General features: G+C 42.7%; 1 protein-coding gene across 1 annotated transcript in view; it reads left to right on the forward strand.

Moving 5' to 3' along the window:
* The window catches only part of LOC142187139 (vomeronasal type-2 receptor 26-like), a 37,125-nt gene that overhangs the window by 8,248 nt on the left and 11,297 nt on the right, over nucleotides 1-17,580 (forward strand). Inside the window, exons 3-4 of the mRNA XM_075261454.1 lie at nucleotides 1,562-2,551; nucleotides 13,050-13,173. Of these exons, the coding sequence (XP_075117555.1) occupies nucleotides 1,562-2,551; nucleotides 13,050-13,173 (1,114 nt within the window). The remainder of the gene's footprint in view (nucleotides 1-1,561; nucleotides 2,552-13,049; nucleotides 13,174-17,580) is intronic.

Consider the following 17,580-nt stretch of genomic DNA (forward strand, 5'->3'; position numbering starts at 1 on the left):
GTCCTCCAGACTAGTCCTCTCCTATAATGCTGTAATCTGTGCTCCAGACTAGTCCTCTCCTATACTTCTGTAATCTGTGCTCCAGACTAGTCCTCTCCTATACTTCTGTAATCTGTGCTCCAGACTAGTCCTCTCCTATAATGCTGTAATCTGTGCTCCAGACTAGTCCTCTCCTATACTTCTGTAATCTGTCCTCCAGGCTAGTCCTCTCCTATAATGCTGTAATCTGTGCTCCAGACTAGTCCTTTTCTATACTTCTGTAATCTGTGCTCCAGACTAGTCCTCTTCTGTAATCTGTGCTCCAGACTAGTCCTCTCCTATAATGCTGTAATCTGTGCTCCAGACTAGTCCTCTCCTATACTTCTGTAATCTGTCCTCCAGACTAGTCCTCTCCTATAATGCTGTAATCTGTGCTCCAGACTAGTCCTTTTCTATACTTCTGTAATCTGTGCTCCAGACTAGTCCTCTCCTATACTTCTGTAATCTGTGCTCCAGACTAGTCCTCTCCTATAATGCTGTAATCTGTGCTCCAGACTAGTCCTCTCCTATACTTCTGTAATCTGTGCTCCAGACTAGTCCTCTCCTATACTTCTGTAATCTGTGCTCCAGACTAGTCCTCTCCTATAATGCTGTAATCTGTGCTCCACTAGTCCTAGAGTTTTTGTTGCATTAAGACCCAAACGTTTTGGAAAATTTGTGTTGAAATCAGTTCCAAACCATTTTGCTCTTGTGCGGTGATGATGTCTCTGGTACTGTGCATATGACTGCTGACGATTGTGATTGGCCACAGTAGTTATGGGAAGAATATGCAAATCTGTCTTCCATGATGTAATTAGAAAGTCAGATGCTTGCCTCAGTATTGCAAACCAATAGAGGGCGCTCACTGGAATGTGCAAGCCTATCTTTCCTGATGTAGTTGGGAAGACAGAATTCCAGTGAAATAACCCAATAAAGGCTGTTCCCTTTTGCATCATGCCAAACAGGGAGCAAACCCAAAAAGGGAGCAACCTTTATTGGGTTATTTCACTGGAATTCTGTCTTCCCAACTACATCAGGGAAGATAGGCTTGCACATTCCAGTGAGCGCCCTCTATTGGTTTGCAATACTGAGGCAAGCATCTGACTGCCTAATTACATCATGGAAGACAGATTTGCATAATCTTCCCATGGTCCTTTACAAAGTGGAGTGCTAAAGGCTTGATGAGTCTCCACGCACCTATATGGTGGTCTCTCCCTAAGGAGTGACAACGTCCCCTTAACCACAGTAGTTATGTGAACTTCAGCTCTTCAATTTAGGTTCAATCTTCAATCTAGTTTGGCAGCAAAGGTAAATGGGGAACACACCATAAAAGAAGACAGAGTGTACTGTATGTTTCTGACATATGTGTGGTCCAGGGCAGATCTGGAGTAGTCCTCAGCACAGGTGGAGATCCTTCTATATTAAACAACACCCCGGCCACCCCTGTGTTTTGTGCTTTCAGTTTTTCCTCTCTAAAACCTCTGTACAAATGGACTAAACCCAGTCTGTAAATAATGATTGTTGTCTCTTGTGTCTTGTACAGATCAGCTATGGAGCCACCGACCCCTCATTATCTGATCGACTCCTCTATCCACATGTTTTCCGGACAGTCCAAAATAGCCACATCCACAATATGGTGGTCACCGAACTGTTGGAGCACTTTGGCTGGACCTGGGTTGGGATTTTTGTATCAGATGATGATACCGGAGAGAAAGAACTGCAGATACTGACAAAGTACCTGAGAGAGCGCGGGATCTGTGTCGCCTTCACCATGAAAATTACAATAAAAAATGCATCAACTAAAAAGCAGATTTTACATTTTTTAAGCATTTCACAAGTCAGCGTCATTATAATGTGCGGGACCTTCATTTGGGAATTACAATTTATATTAGGGTCGTATAATCATGGATTGGAGAAGAAAACTCTCATCTTATCTCCGTCCTTGATCTCTAATTCTGTCTTTTCAGATATGTGGTACACAACCATAAATGTAAGTCTATCTGTGGATCTTTCATCACCACCTTTGTTAGCAGTGGAAGATGTGATAAGAAAACTTAAGATATCTCACAATGATTCTGATAAGTGGATGTTAAAAATGCGTAAGAAGCTATATGAAAATGTGGATAGAGATTCCTACTTTAAAGATGATAGACTACCAAGTCTGAGGAATTTCCTTTCATCGGGGGTCACTCCAAGATTGTATAATGCAATAGAAGTTCTGGCCAAAGCTCTACATGAAATATTCTTGTTTATAAAAGACAAATCTCCAGAAAATCCAATAACCGGACTTACACAATATAGACGGAAGTTACAGCGCCACCTACAGAGGATGGAGAGTCCACTGGATCCAATGGGACCTTCCTATTACTTTAATGAGTGGGGGGAAGCCGTACATGGATATAAGATAATAAACTGGATATTCTCAAATAAGGCCACACATGGGATTGAAATAGGAAATGTTACCCCATGGGCTGTCAGTGGTCAGAAGCTTCACATAGATACCCCGTCTATAACATGGAGACAGACACAGGAGGTAAGAAGCCTTTTATTATACATTATTATATTACTTGTTACAGGTAACAAAGCCTCCTGCAGTCCCATTGGAGGCAAATTCCATCATTGAATCCGCGGGCAGATTCTGCCCACTGTTATTGTGAATGGGAGGCAGAGATCACAGCAGGACACTGAAGAAGTATGCACCCTGTCACTCTTGCTGCGGATTCCACTGCTCAAAAGTCCCTTCTGATGCCACAGGCATCCCAGCAAGGTTTAACTACTGATGGATAACGGTGGGGGAAATTATTGGGAATTCCTCTTCCTTTTCCATTATGTGCACTTCCACTTAGGGGTCAATAAACCCTTTTAAACATCACCTATATCAGTTCTATTCTCTTACACTAATACGTTCACTTGAGATGAGCGAGTAGTATTCGATTGAGTAGGTATTGGATCGAATACTACGGTTTTCAAAATACTCGTACTCGATAAAGTACCACTCACTGTTTGAATGTAAAAGTTTGATGCAGAACCAGCATTGATTGGCCGAATGCTATACAGTCGGCCAATCAACTCTGGTTCTTCTCCTACCTTTAGAAGTCTTCTCCGTGCAGCTTCCCTGCGGCGTCTTCCGGCTCTGAATTCACTCTGCCAGGCATCGGGCCTGGGCAGAGCCGACTGCGCATGCCACTTGTAGTGCGGGCATGCGCAGTCGACTCTGCCCAGGCCCAATGCCTGGCAGAGTGAATTCAGAGCCGGAAGAGGCCGCGGGGATGCTGCAAGGAGAAGACTGCTCGGAGGATCCAGCCCGACCCTCACTCGTGGACTTGGTAAGTATAATTTGATCGAACGTTGCCTACCCCTGAAACCAGCATTTTCCCCCCATAGAGTATAATAGGATTCGATATTCGATTCGAGTAGTCGAATATTGAGGGACTACTCGAAACGAATATCGAATCTCGGACATTTTACTGTTCGCTCATCTCTAACGTGCACCAATCCTTAACATTTGTATCATTTTATAAATAAATACAATTGGAAAGTTCTTGCTCAGTTCTATGAGTCTCCAATGTGTTTTTCTCAACAGACACAAATTTGCTACCAATTCTCTCCAAAAGTTTTTTAAGGAATGTCTGTAGTACATAGCCATATAAAGATACACCAAAGACCTGAATCATAAAACCTAAATAGACATCCCCGACATGTTTCATCAGGGACTAATGGAGCCTACTAATACACTTACCACCAAACTGAAGATTTTCTAAGTTGGTATGGGTGTTACTGTGATGTCACCACCGTGTGTCTGCCCTTTCCTTATTTTATGCCTCATAGAGAGGACTATGCATAGCGAAAAATGAAAAGAGATTTCTTATAGGTGGACTCACCACTTGATAAATTCCCATAAGTGATCATGTGCACATGTATGAGAACAGCATACACAATATTATACATGTGCCATATATACTTCTTTTTTATAGATAGGTCATACCAAACTTGTCACACCCCAAATTAATCTGGGACCCGAGCTACTCGAAACTAAATGTGAAATGTTCGCCTATCTCTAATCAAGAATATTGTAGAAAAGACTAGCGTTGTATATTTATAATATCAAGACAGGTCAATGTAAAATATCTTTGTCACAACATTTCAAAGAATACCAAAATTCACACTCCTCATTGAGCAGAATTTTTTTTGAGTCACTTATTCCTGGAGCCTGAATATCAATAGGAATTGTATATTTTCCTATTAAAAAATGGTTTATTTTTTATTAATAAACTAGAGGGAGGACCCGGCTTCGCACGGGTATATTACAATTTATGTTTGTGTAGTGGCCCCATAAGAATTGTCCAATTTTGCACTGGTGTATTTTGTTTGTTGTTTGCGTGTATGTCCATAAGCGTCATGTGATTATGTGTATCTCATTTTGGATGTCAGTGAAAAACCTGTGATCAGTTGTTATGGATACCTGGAGTAAAGCTGTATCTAATCCTTCCCCGTGTAGTACTGTGTTTAGATGCAAGTGTCTAATCCTTGTTGGTGTGGTACTTTGTGCAGATGCACATATCTAATCCTCCCCATGTGATATTGTGTGAAGAGGCGCGTATCTAATCCTCCAGTAAGTGAAACTGTGTGCAGACGTGCGTATCTAATGACTCTGGCATGTGGTACTGTGTGCAGAGGCCTGTATCTAATCCTCCCTTGAGTGGTACTGTGCGAAGAGGCGCGTATCTAATCCTACGGCGTGTGGAACTGTGTGTAGACGCGCGTGTCCAATCCCCCGGCATGTGGTACTGTGTGTAGATGCGCGTATCTAATCCTCCCCCGTGTGGTACTGTGTGCAAACACGCGTATCTAATCCTCTGGAGTGTGGAACTGTGTGTAGACATGTGTATCTAATCCTACGGCATGTGATACTCTGTGCAGACGTGTGTATCTAATCCTATGGCGTGTACAACTGTGTGCAGACGCGCGTATCTAATCCTCTGGAGTGTGGAACTGTGTGTAGACATGTGTATCTAATCCTACGGCATGTGATACTCTGTGCAGACGTGTGTATCTAATCCTATGGCGTGTACAACTGTGTGCAGACGCGCGTATCTAATCCTCTGGAATGTGGAACTGCGTGTAGACGCGCGTATCTAATTCTACGGCATGTGGTACTGTGTGCAGACGCGCGTATCTAATCCTACGGCATGTGGTACTGTGTGTAGACGTGCGTATCTAATCCTACGGCATGTACAACTGTGTGAAGACACGTGTATCTAATCCTCCCCTGTGTGGTATTGTGTGAAGAGGTGCGTATCTAATCCTACAGTGTGTGGAACTGTGTGTAGAAGCATGTATCCAATCCCCCGGCATGTGGTACTGTGTGCAGACGTGTGTATATAATCCTATGGCATGTGGTACTGTGTGTAGACGCGTGTATCTAATCCTCCCCCATGTGGTACTGTGTGCTGAGACGCGTATCTAATTCTCTGGCTTGTGGTACTGTGTGCAGAGGCATGTATCTAATCCTCCAAAGTGTGGTACTGTGTGCACACACACGTATCTAATCCTCTCCTGTGTGGTATTGTGTGAAGAGGTGCGTATCTAATCCTTCGGCGTGTGGAACTGTGTGTAGACGTGTGTATCTAATACTACTGCATGTGGTACTGTGTGAAGACGCGTGTATCTAATCCTATGGCGTGTACAACTGTGTGCAGACGCGCGTATCTAATCCTCTGGAGTGTGGAACTGTGTGTAGACGCGTGTATCTAATCCTAAGGCATGTGGTACTCTGTGCAGATGCGTGTATCTAATCCTATGGCGTGTACAAATGTGTGCAGACGTACGTATCAAATCCTTCAGTGTGTGGAACTGTGTGCAGAAGTGCGTATTTAATTCTCTGGTGTGTGGGACTGTGTGCAGACCCGTGTATCTAATTCTCTGGTGTGTAATACTGTGTGCTGATCTGTGTATCTAATCCTCTGATGCGTGTATCTCAGTTTGGATATCAGTGTTGTATTGTGCATGTGGAGTGACCGTGTGTATTGCAGTTGGAATATGAGTGAAAGTCTTGCAGGTTTGTATTGGCTAAGGAGGGGGGGCACTGTGTTTGGAATGCTGTATCTCAGCAATGGTACGTCCCAGTGAGTTGGAGTCTCATCTTAAACCTTCCCGAATATCTGAAGTATCTCTGTACCAAATTTGGTGAAGATCGGTCCAGTCATTTGGTTCGCATTAGAGAACAGACAGACAGACAGAAATTCAATTTTTATAATATAGACTAGAGGGAGGACCCGGCTTTGCACGGGTATATTACATGTTATGTTTGTGTAGTGGCCCCATAAGAATTGTCCAGTTTTGCCCTGGTGTATTTTGTATGTGGTTTGTGTGTATGTCCATAAGCGTCATGTGATTATGTGTATCTCATTTTGGATGTCAGTGAAAAACCTGTGATCAGTTGTTATGGATACCTGGAGTAAAGCTGTATCTAATCCTTCCCTGTGTAGTACTGTGTTTAGATGTAAGTATCCAATCCTTGTTGGTGTGGTACTGTGTGCAGATGCACATATCTAATCCTCCCCGTGTGGTATTGTGTGAAGAGACGCGTATCTAATCCTCCAGTAAGTGAAACTGTGTGCAGACGCGCATATCCAATGACTCTGGCGTGCGGTACTGTGTGCAGATGCACGTATCTAATCCTCCCCTGTGTGATATTGTGTGAAGAGGCGCGTATCTAATCCTACGGCATGTGGAACTGTGTGTAGACGTGAGTATCTAATCCTACGGCATGTGATACTGTATGCAGACGTGCGTATCTAATCCTACGGAATTTGGTACTGTGTGCAGACACGCTTATCTTATCCTCTGGTGTGTGGTACTGTGTGCAGACGCACGTATTTAATCCTCCCCTGTGTGGTATTGTGTGAAGAGGCGCGTATCTAATACTATGGCGTGTGGAACTGTGTGTAGACGCACGTATCTAATCCTACGGCATGTGGTACTGTGTGCAGACACGTGTATCTAATCCTATGGCATGTGGTACTGTGTGTAGACATGTGTATCTAATCCTAAGGCATGTGGTACTGTGTGTAGACGCGCGTATCTAATCCTACGGCATGTGGTACTGTGTGCAGACGCGTGTATCTAATCCTATGGCGTGTACAACTGTGTGAAGACACGTGTATCTAATCCTCCCCTGTGTGGTATTGTGTGAAGAGGCGCGTATCTAATCCTACGGCGTGTGGAACTGTGTGTAGAGGTGTGTATCCAATCCCCCGGCATGTGGTACTGTGTGCAGATGCGCATATCTAATCCTCCCGCGTGTGGTACTGTGTGTAAACACGCGTATCTAATCCTCCCCCGTGTGATACTGTGTGCTGAGACGCGTATATAATTCTCTGGCTTGTGGTACTGTGTGCAGAGACATGTATCTAATCCTCCAAAGTGTGGTACTGTGTGCACACACGTATCTAATCCTCCCCTGTGTGGTATTGTGTGAAGAGGTGCGTATCTAATCCTTTGGCGTGTGGAAATATGTGTAGACGCGCGTATCTAATCCTGCTGCATGTGGTACTGTGTGCAGACGCGTGTATCTAATCCTATGGTGTGTACAACTGTGTGCAGACGCGCGTATCTAATCCTCTGGAATGTGGAACTGTGTGTAGACGCGTGTATCTAATCCTACGGCATGTGGTACTCTGTGCAGACGTGTGTATCTAATCCTATGGCGTGTACAAATGTGTGCAGACGCACGTATCTAATCCTCTGGAGTGTGGAACTGTGTCTAGACGCCTGTATCTAATCCTTTGGCATGTGGAACCGTGTGCAGACGCGTGTATCAAATCCTTCAGTGTGTGGAACTGTGTGCAGAAATGCGTATTTAATCCTCTGGTGTGTGGGACTGTGTGCAGACCCGTGTATCTAATCCTATGGTGTGTACAACTGTGTGAAGACACGTGTATATAATCCTCCCCTGTGTGGTATTGTGTGAAGAGGCGCATATCTAATCCTACGGCATGTGGAACTGTGTGTAAACGCGCATATCCAATCCCCGGCATGTGGTACTGTGTGCAGATGCGCATATCTAATCCTATGGCATGGGGTACTGTGTGTAGACGCGCGTATCTAATCCTCCCCCGTGTGGTACTGTGTGCAGACCCGCATATCTAATCCTCCCCCGTGTGATACTGTGTGCTGAGATGCGTATCTAATTCTCTGGCTTGTGGTACTGTGTGCAGAGGCATGTATCTAATCCTCCAAAGTGTGGTACTATGTGCACACACACGTATCTAATCCTCCCCTGTGTGGTATTGTGTGAAGAGGCGTGTATCTAATCCTTCGGCGTGAGGAACTTTGTGTAGACGCACGTATCTAATCCTACTGCATGTGGTACTGTGTTAAGACGCGTGTATCTAATCCTATGGCGTGTACAACTGTGTGCAGACGCACGCATCTAATCTTCTGGAGTGTGGAACTGTGTGTAGACGCATGTATCTAATTCTACGGCATGTGGTACTGTGTGTAGATGCACGTATCTAATCCTATGGCATGTGGTACTGTGTGCAGACACGTGTATCTAATCCTATGGCGTGTACAACTGTGTGAAGACACGTGTATCTAATCCTCCCCTGTGTGGTATTGTGTGAAGAGGCGCATATCTAATCCTACGGCGTGTGGAACTGTGTGTAGACGCGTGTATCCAATCCCCCGGCATGTGGTACTGTGTGCAGATGCGCGTATCTAATCATATGGCATGTGGTACTGTGTGTAGACGCGCGTATCTAATCCTCCCCCGTGTGGTACTGTGTGCAGACGTGCATATCTAATCCTTTGGCGTGTGGAACTATGTGTAGACGCGCGTATCTAATCCTACTGCATGTGGTACTGTGTGCAGACGCGTGTATCTAATCCTATGGCATGTACAACTGTGTGCAGATGCGCGTATCTAATCCTCTGGAATGTGGAACTGTGTGCAGACGCGTGTATCTAATCCTATGGAGTGTACAAATGTGTGCAGACGCACGTATCTAATCCTCTGGAGTGTGGAACTGTGTGTAGACGCCTGTATCTAATCCTTCGGCATGTGAAACCGTGTGCAGATGCACGTATCAAATCCTTCAGTGTGTGGAACTGTGTGCAGAAGTGTGTATTTAATCCTCTGGTGTGTGGGACTGTGTGCAGACCCGTGTATCTAATCCTCTGGCATGTGATACTGTGTGCTGATCTGTGTATACAGACAGACAGACAGACAAGAATTAATTTTTATAAGATAGAGAGAAGAGATAAGGATATTGGAGACCTACAGTGGCATGCAAAAGTTTTCAACGCCCCTGGTCAAAATGACTGTTATTGTAAATAGTTAAGCAAGTTGACAATGAAATGATCTATAAAGTTACAAATTAAACTCATTTGTCTATAACTTTAAACAATATCAGTGATTTATTTTGTTTGAAAAGGGGAAAAAGTTTGAGAACGTTTGTAGATTTGAGTGCTCAGATAACTTTGACTTCATTAGTCAGTTCAGGTTATGGCTTGTTCACTATTATCATTAGGAAAAGCAAAGTGATGCAAGTTTTACAGCTTTATAAATCCATGTCCGCCTCCTCAAACTTTGTGCGAAAAACAACAGCCATGGTTTCTTCTAAGCAGCTGCTGAGCACTGTGAAAATGAAAATGGTGGAGACCCACAAAGCAGGAGAAGGCTATAAGAAGACAATAAGAACAAAGTGTTTTCAATTTTTCCTTTCCTCAATTCCAAATGTAATTAAGAAATGACAGCTAGAGGAACAGTGGAGGTCAAGATAGGATCTGGAAGAACATGAATACTTTTAGAGACAGCTGCTCGTTGGATTGTGAGAATGGCAGATCAGAACTGCCACTGGACTGCAAAAGACCTTCAGGAAGATTTAGCAGACTCTGGAGTTGTGGAAAATTGTTATAATGTTCAGCAAAACCTGCACAAGTATGGCATTCATAGAAAACTCCAGTAGTAAACCTCTTGTGCGTCCTCACCATAGCCTGATGCCTTTTGGAAACACGTCCCAGTGTGCCGATGAGGTTAAAATAGAACTCTGACCACAATGATCAAAGGTATTTTCACAGTAAAAAGGGCACATAATTTCAAAAAAAGAACATCTCTCCAACCATTAAGCATGGGGTTGGCTCAGTCATGCTTAAGGTTGTGGGGCTGCCAATGGCATAGGAAACATTTCATAGGTGAGAGAAGAATGGATTCAATAAAATTCTTGAAGCAAACGTAATACCATCTGTAAAAAAGCTGAAATTGAAAAGAGGAGGAGAAGGAGGAGGAAGAAGATGGCTTTTACCAATGTATAATGATTCTAAACTCACATCTAAATGCACCATAGACTACTCAAAACAGCCAAGGCAATAAAACAGTGGCTCAAAAAGAAGCATATTAAGGTCATTGAGTGGCCTAGCCAGTCTCCAGACCTTAATCCCATAGAAAACTAATGGAGGGAGCTGAAGGTCCAAGTTGCCAATTGACAACCCTCAAAAACCTAATGAGTGGACCAAAATTCCTCCTGACATGTGCGCAAGCCTCATCAACAACTACAAAAAGCATCTCACTGTTAAATTAACCCACCCTTAAAATTAAAAAATCTGCAAGGGATCAAATAGTTATTTCCTACACTGTACATGAACTAAATACATTTTGCAGTAATCCCAGTGGGTTGCTGCACACACATATGGTGGACAGGTTAGTCTGCCTAGGTGTTATGCCTCCACTAGCAGCACAGAATACCAAAATGTTGGTTCAGAACTCCATGGTTTCAAAGTTATCTGCTGGAAAATAGGAGAACTCTAGGTACGATTGAACCTCCTAGTAGACCTAGTTTATTTACTACCTCTGTTGTGTTTCTTCTCCTGTCTTTTTAATTATTGGTTTTGTACCTGCTTATTTCCTCCCGCCTATCCCTCAGTGTCTATATCTATTTAAGACCTGTAGACACAATTTCCTTATACCTTTAGTCCCACTCTGGCTGAGGAATATGATGTGAACATTCATGAATTCTGTTTTATCCTGGTGTCTATCTGTTTTGTTTGTTACGTGGTTTCTGAGTTGAATCTGTGTGCATACATACTGCTGTGATAAGGTCCTTAGAGTTAACCACAAGCCAAACTGGTTTGATAGCAAAGCTGGTCCACAATCTGCTGCCAGTGACCTAGATATGGTAGTGACTGCTGATGTTGCTGGTTCTGCTTATTTTCCTTCTACTTCTTGTAGCTGTAGCATTGCCAGAGGAGAATGAGTGAGATGGCCTGGGAATGGGTGGAGGCCTCCTGGGCAGACATGTGACTGACACTGGTAGTCATCTTACTAAAAACTTTGGAAAGCTAGATATACAGAATATCTTCAAAATATGTAGAGGGAAGTAAAAATTCCCTCAATTTGGGTTTATAGCAAGGGTTTAAAGGTACTGCAATGCATAACTTATCGCATTCCTTCATGCTAAGAATACACTTGTCAATGTGTAAGCATTGAACCCTATAGTCTTTTATGCCTGTAAGTGTGTGCATGCACCCAGGACCCTGTTATTTGGTTTAAGCCAGTGTGGTTGACATTGCCATCATTATCATCATCTCCACACAAGTAAGCTATAAACTCTTCCTCTGATTGTGAAATATCCCCACATCTGTATCCACAAAGAGTTCTTCTCCTTCTTATAAAGTCCTGGAATTCAAGGAACACCATGACACAGACCAGTCCCTCATCTTCATCCATTTTCTCTTGTATATAAGATAGTCCATGGGGATCGCCAACTGTTCCGAGGTAGTTATTTTTTCAATTATTTATTTTTAAAAAAGAAAAGCACTTGGCGTCTTCCTGGTATTTCATAGCCACCCAAAGCAGCAGAAGCCTGACATAACTAGAATGGTAACGCTCAGGATTTTTGGCTTTCCCAGTTGCACCACTTGTTTGCACATGTTCCAGTATCCATTCATCACTAGATGGTCAGATACTCAACCATAGCAAACTGTTTCCGGTACCCCTGATGGCAGTGAGTGCTAGGATAATAGCACTAACAACAACCTTAGTAAGAGTTGCTGTCAGACAGCAGCCATTACTATGGCTGAAGAGGTCCTTCCTGTCAAGAGGTGAATTATGACAACACTGCAATGAACCCCTTCTCTGGCAATCATGGATTCCATCAATTACATAGACAACTGGGGAGTAACGTGAAATGCTGCTAACCACTGTTGATCAAGTGCAGCGTGTGGTGCAGGGGGAGGTGTATAGCGACCCTGATAAACTTCTGTTAGGTTTATTATATAGATATTGTATAATGGCCCTAAGAAAGACATTAGGGCAGTTTATACCAATCCAGCACCAACCACTGCGCTATACTATAGAGGTTGTAAGGAACATTTATTTAGGCTGCTACATAGATACAGAATAATGGCTCTAACAAAATACAACTAAGACAGTTTACACCAGTCCTTCATCACCTCCTGCTTTATGGTATAGTGGCACTAACAAACGTTCATTGGGGCTCCTATGAAGATACAGTATACTGGTTCTAATGTTCATTTGGGAAGCTATAATGTAAATTAGGAACACATTCATACAGGTCAGTCTTGGGAATGAACTGGTGGAACACAAAACAAAACTTGAGAGATTCAGCCAACACCACTCAGGAATCAGGCATAGTGTCATCCAGTTATATGTATGTAATGGAAAGTGCTCATATACAGTATACTCCTGGACTGAATTTCACGAGTATATGATATTCTCATTTATAAGGGCTTCCTGTCTGAACACACTATGCATTGACATATACAAAAATTCTGATCTCTTATCCCCTTCCCATAGAATGACCCATGTATACGCCATAGCAGGTAGCCACCACTAATAGCTGATCATTAACCCTTCTCCATCCAGATACCTATAAAGAGGTCAGAATGATCTACTTTATATGAATGGACACTTTACCTTCTATAGTCCACCCTCCGAGATCACCTCAGTACTTCTATCATACATGTCCATTCTGTGTCACTCCACTAAAGGTTCTTGTCTTCTCATTCAGGTCCCAGTATCCCGCTGCTCAGAGCCATGTGTACCAGGAAGCAGGAAGATAGCAGGACCAACAATTCACGCCTGCTGCTATGACTGCGTGCCATGTTCAGAAGGAGAGGTCTCCAATATAACCGGTATATGATAGTAAGAGTAGTAGTACTGTCTTACCAGTGTGTATAATGTTCTAGTAGTAGCAGCAGAACTGTCTTACCAGTGTGATGATGTTCTAGAAGGAGTAGTAGTACTGTCTTACCAGTGTGATGATGTTCTAGTATAAGGAAAATGTTTGTTGTTGTACCATGTTAGCCAGTGGGTTAGAAATATAAAAAAAAAAAACAAGAAAACTTGTTGATCTTCAGTAGTTGATACCTTTTTAATGGCTATCTCATAATGATGACAAATTACGACGTTTCGGAACGCTTGGCTCCTTTCTCAAAGTAAATTTAAAAACATTTTTGAAGGATGAATGTATATATACAGAGCAGGCACAAAAGGTGTTAGAGTTCAGGAGGAAGGGGGGGGTTGTTAGTAATTGGTAGAGACAATGTAAACACTTACAGGTCCTTATCAGTTCACACGTTACTGTAAAAAGACATGAAACCCTGTGATGCATTAAGTCCACACTCTAGTGTCTGAAGCAGTGTCATGAACTTATACTCATTTATGCGCCTTTCCCTCTTTGATCTGAAGGGCAAATGTTGTCCCCATCTACAAAAAGGGGAAAAGGGACGATCCAGGAAATTACAGGCCGGTAAGTCTGACCTCGATAGCAGGAAAAATCTTTGAGCAAATTGTTAAGGAACATTTACTTCGGTACCTGGATGGGAAGGCATTAATTAACCAGAGCCAGCACGGCTTTATGACCAATAAATCTTGTCAGACTAACCTGATTTCCTTCTACAACAAAATCACTGAATGGTTGGACCAAGGGAATGCCGTGGATATAGTATATCTTGACTTCAGTAAGGCATTTGATAAAGTATCACATAACCTTCTTATTGAAAAAATGATTAAGTATGGCTTTGACAAAAAATCAGTTAGGTGGATTCACAACTGGCTTAATGATCGGACACAACGAGTAATACTAAATGGCTACACATCCAACTGGAAGAAAGTCAAAAGCGGGGTGCCGCAGGGCTCTGTTCTGGGCCCAGTACTTTTTAATATCTTTATAAATGATCTGGACGATGGAATTATTGGGGAACTCATAAAATTTGCAGATGATACGAAGATAGGAGGAATAGCCAACACTAGAGAGGAGAGAGAGTGTATTCAAAAGGACTTAGACACACTGGAACAATGGGCTGAGGCGAACAAAATGGGATTTAACAGGGACAAATGCAAAGTTCTACATCTGGGTAACAGAAATGTAAAAAACCTATATAGTATGGGAGGAATAGAACTAAGTGATAGCATAGGGGAAAAGGACTTGGGCATAATAGTAGATCACAAATTCAACATGAGCCAACAGTGCGGTGCTGCTGCAAAAAAGGCGAATAAAATTCTGGGATGTATTAAGACAAGCATTGAATCTAGATCAAGAGAGGTCATTATTCCGCTGTACTCTTCCCTGGTCAGACCACACCTGGAATACTGTGTACAGTTCTGGGCGCCTCAATTCAAGAAAGACATCGATATATTGGAGCAAGTCCAGAGAAGAGCAACCAAAATGGTGGAAGGTCTGCAAACCATGTCCTATGAGGAGCGGCTAAAAGAACTGGGATTGTTTAGTTTGCAGAAGAGAAGGCTGAGGGGAGATTTAATAGCAGTCTACAAATATCTGAAAGGTAGTCACAGTGCAGAGGGATCTACCCTATTCTCATTAGCACAAGGAAGTACAAGAAGCAATGGGATGAAACTAAAGGGGAAGAGATACAGATTAGACATTAGGAAAAACTTTCTGACAGTGAGGGTAGTGAGAGAGTGGAATAGGCTGCCACGGGAGGTGGTGGGCGCTCCATCAATGGAAATCTTCAAGCAGAATCTGGATAAACATATAGCTGGGATGATTTAGGAAAACCTGCACTCGCAGGGGGTTGGACCCGATGGCCCTTGAGGTCCCTTCCAACTCTACCATAAGAAAAAAAAAAAAAAGAAAAGTTCCCTCTCAAAATCAAAATCTTCATATGATCGGCGATGTTGTGGTCCCCACTGCAAAAATGCTTAGACACGGGAAGGTCAATCCTTTGTTCTTTAATAGTATGGCGATGTGAGTTCATACGCAGTCTAAGCTGTTGTCCGGTCTCTCCAACATAAAGGAGTAGTAGTACTGTCTTACCAGTGTGGATGATGTTCTAGTAGGAGTAGTAGTACTGTCTTACCAGTGTGGATGATGTTCTAGTAGGAGTAGTAGTACTGTCTTACCAGTGTGGTGATGTTCTAGTAGGAGTAGTAGTACTGTCTTACCAGTGTGAGAGATGTTCTAGTAGGAGTAGTAGTACTGTCTTACCAGTGTGATGATGTTCTAGTAGGAGTAGTAGTACTGTCTTACCAGTGTGATGATGTTCTAGTAGGAGTAGTAGTACTGTCTTACCAGTGTGGATGATGTTCTAGTAGGAGTAGTAGTACTATCTTACCAGTGTGATGATGTTCTAGTAGGAGTAGTAGTACTGTCTTACCAGTGTGATGATGTTCTAGTAGGAGTAGTAGTACTATCTTACCAGTGTGATGATGTTCTAGTAGGAGTAGTAGTACTGTCTTACCAGTGTGATGATGTTCTAGTAGGAGTAGTAGTACTGTCTTACCAGTGTGGATGATGTTCTAGTAGGAGTAGTAGTACTGTCTTACCAGTGTGGATGATGTTCTAGTAGGAGTAGTAGTACTGTCTTACCAGTGTGATGATGTTCTAGTAGGAGTAGTAGTACTGTCTTACCAGTGTGATGATGGTCTAGTAGGAGTAGTAGTACTGTCTTACCAGTGTGATGATGTTCTAGTAGGAGTAGTAGTACTGTCTTACCAGTGTACATGATGGTCTAGTAGGAGTAGTAGTACTGTCTTACCAGTGTGATGATATTCTAGTAGGAGTAGTAGTACTGTCTTACCAGTGTGATGATATCCTAGTAGGAGTAGTATTACTGTCTTACCAGTGTGATGATGTTCTAGTAGGAGTAGTAGTACTGTCTTACCAGTGTGATGATGCTCTAGTAGGTGTAGTACTACTGTCTTACCAGTGTGATGATGGTCTAGTAGGAGTAGTAGTACTGTCTTACCAGTGTGATGATGTTCTAGTAGGAGTAGTAGTACTGTCTTACCAGTGTACATGATGATCTAGTAGGGGTAGTAGTACTGTCTTACCAGTGTGATGATGTTCTAGTAGGAGTAGTAGTACTGTCTTACCAGTGTGATGATGTTCTAGTAGGAGTAGTAGTACTGTCTTACCAGTGTGATGATGTTCTAGTAGGAGTAGTAGTACTATCTTACCAGTGTGATGATGTTCTAGTAGGAGTAGTAGTACTGTCTTACCAGTGTGATGATGTTCTAGTAGGAGTAGTAGTACTGTCTTACCAGTGTGGATGATGTTCTAGTAGGAGTAGTAGTACTATCTTACCAGTGTGATGATGTTCTAGTAGGAGTAGTAGTACTGTCTTACCAGTGTGGATGATGTTCTAGTAGGAGTAGTAGTACTGTCTTACCAGTGTGATGATGTTCTAGTAGGAGTAGTAGTACTGTCTTACCAGTGTGGATGATGTTCTAGTAGGAGTAGTAGTACTGTCTTACCAGTGTGATGATGTTCTAGTAGGAGTAGTAGTACTGTCTTACCAGTGTGATGATGTTCTAGTAGGAGTAGTAGTACTGTCTTACCAGTGTGATGATGTTCTAGTAGGAGTAGTAGTACTGTCTTACCAGTGTACATGATGATCTAGTAGGAGTAGTAGTACTGTCTTACCAGTGTGATGATATCCTAGTAGGAGTAATAGTACTGTCTTACCAGTGTGATGATGTTCTAGTAGGAGTAGTAGTACTGTCTTACCAGTGTGATGATGTTCTAGTAGGAGTAGTAGTACTGTCTTACCAGTGTGATGATGCTCTAGTAGGAGTAGTACTACTGTCTTACCAGTGTGATGATGGTCTAGTAGGAGTAGTAGTACTGTCTTACCAGTGTGATGATGCTCTAGTAGGAGTAGTACTACTGTCTTACCAGTGTGATGATGGTCTAGTAGGAGTAGTAGTACTGTCTTACCAGTGTACATGATGATCTAGTAGGAGTAGTAGTACCGTCTTACCGTGTGATGATGTTCTAGTAGGAGTAGTAGTACTGTCTTACCAGTGTACATGATGATCTAGTAGAAGTAGTAGTACCGTCTTACCGTGTGATGATGATCTAGTAGGAGTAGTAGTACTGTCTTACCAGTGTGATGATGTTCTAGTAGGAGTAGTAGTACTGTCTTACCAGTGTGATGATGTTCTAGTAGGAGTAGTAGTACTGTCTTACCAGTGTACATGATGGTCTAGTAGGAGTAGTAGTACTGTCTTACCAGTGTGATGATGTTCTAGTAGGAGTAGTAGTACTGTCTTACCAGTGTGATGATATCCTAGTAGGA

The sequence above is a fragment of the Leptodactylus fuscus genome, chromosome 1 (genome assembly GCF_031893055.1).
Source record: "Leptodactylus fuscus isolate aLepFus1 chromosome 1, aLepFus1.hap2, whole genome shotgun sequence".
Lineage (NCBI taxonomy): Eukaryota > Metazoa > Chordata > Amphibia > Anura > Leptodactylidae > Leptodactylus > Leptodactylus fuscus.